Source organism: Pieris brassicae, chromosome Z, assembly GCF_905147105.1.
Source record: "Pieris brassicae chromosome Z, ilPieBrab1.1, whole genome shotgun sequence".
In the NCBI taxonomy this organism is placed as follows: Eukaryota; Metazoa; Arthropoda; class Insecta; order Lepidoptera; family Pieridae; genus Pieris; species Pieris brassicae.
Window position 1 is genome coordinate 2,629,480 of NC_059680.1, and position 1,794 is coordinate 2,631,273.

A 1,794-nucleotide genomic window follows, 5' to 3' on the forward strand; every position below is an offset into this window, starting at 1 on the left:
ATAAGACTATCAGGTGTGAGTCTCATTCCTGAGGTCGTAGAACCTCGGTTATGCACTTGGTGGACTTGTGCAATGGACTTTCAAACGCATAAAACTTGGTCGGATGAAGGGAAACATCGCGAGGAAAACGAGTTGCCTTACGTAGAGATCCAAGTATCGGCGTGATTTCAAGCGAAAAATAGGACTCAGACCTAAAAAGGGGGAAGTGCCAGTGATTTATCTATTTAATTAATTTATTATAATATAATGAAATCGTGTCAATGCAGGACTCTGTTTAACACTCGATCTTTCTAGTCTGTGAACGTCCACTAAATAATATTTTATATGGCCATATTTTAGTTTGCTTGTCACAATTTTCAAAACGTCACTTTGACTCAATAAATTCCAAATTTCCGTTATGCAATCCAAACACATCTTCAAAAGCAAATCTGAAATGAACGAGAACATTTTCAGGCTATGTTACGGGGACCTTTACATCATTGGAAGGTTGTGGATAGAGACGCTGAAGTCTGTCCTAGTTGGTGCAAACATGGCCCTAATACCAGCTGTGTACGCCGCTGCACCAGCTCCAGAACCGAAATATCCACCATTGATGAAATACAAAGATCTACCACTGTACCAGAGCCCGCACTACGAGTACAAAGATCACGTCGCTGATAAAGAAAAGTGTCCAATGGCCCACACGCCGCTGCTCCAGGAATACCTGCTTCCCTCAGTAAAAACTTTCAGGATGGACACCCAAAAGAGTATGTGCCAAATCGGCTGTGGTTTCTCCAATGCGTGGCAACAGTTGAAGATGGAAATGGCGGATCACGAGAGGAACTTCAAGAGGTACATGCGCAATCCAGAGAATTACACAATGCGCATCACGAGCGTTGTGTTGGGAACTATTTCTGGGTTCTATTTGACGCGAAAGCGAGGAGTGCCCGGGAAAATTTTTGGCACCACGCTCGGTGGCCTTGTGGCCGGTTCTGTGTCGTTTCCTGATGAAAGTGATAGTGCTTTTAGGGAGATATTATATAGGGGTGGTAAAGTTTTAATATATATGTATAATATATTATGTAGTGATGATTACGCTTTGGAGGAGAGGTTGTCGTGTAGAGAAGATTTGCCCCCAAATCCACCGCCGAGGAAACCCCAGTGTCCAATGAAATAATTTTTGTTTCTCATTAAACAATTCAAAGGAAACTATGTTTTATTGAATGCCATTCAAGACGTGATGTGTACTTTGTGTTAGTAATTTTGTAATTTCTTATTCCGTCCGATTATGTATACGCTAAGAAACAAAAGAATCTTACGCTATATGCTGAAATGAAAAATGAAGTGTTATCGAGAGTAATCTGTATGAAACACAAACATACTTCTTTCTCACATTAACACCTACGATGCAAAAAACTCAGCTGTATCGCGCAGCCCGGAAATAGCTCTAACCCTTGAAGTTAGAGCGGAATCTTAAAAGGAGTGTTAAGATATATAACGCTAAACCTGCATCATGAGCACACCCCACATACACACCCTCTCTTTCACACGACCACACAACACAGCCGAAGATATTACTTGTTAAACGTAATACTTAAAAAAATGTAAAATTATTTTATTGACGTTTTCCTTTCGTAAATGTTTGTATATTATATATTCTTTGGCTATATCTTTAGTATAATTGTTTTCTATTGTATCTTATTTATTGATTACGAAAAAAATAAAAACACCACAGTCACGTGACCAAAAACCCATATTAATCGAATCCATTATTACGTAGTACTTATTTTTTATATAATGTGGAAATACTGTTTT

General features: G+C 39.0%; 1 protein-coding gene across 1 annotated transcript; it reads left to right on the top strand.

Annotated features, from left to right (window-relative positions):
* The first annotated feature begins 351 nt into the window (after positions 1-351).
* Positions 352-1,188, top strand: LOC123718656. The gene has a single exon (XM_045675342.1). The coding sequence runs from the start codon at positions 398-400 to the stop codon at positions 1,154-1,156; it is 759 nt and encodes a 252-aa protein (XP_045531298.1). The 5' UTR covers positions 352-397; the 3' UTR covers positions 1,157-1,188.
* Positions 1,189-1,794: the final 606 nt, after the last annotated feature.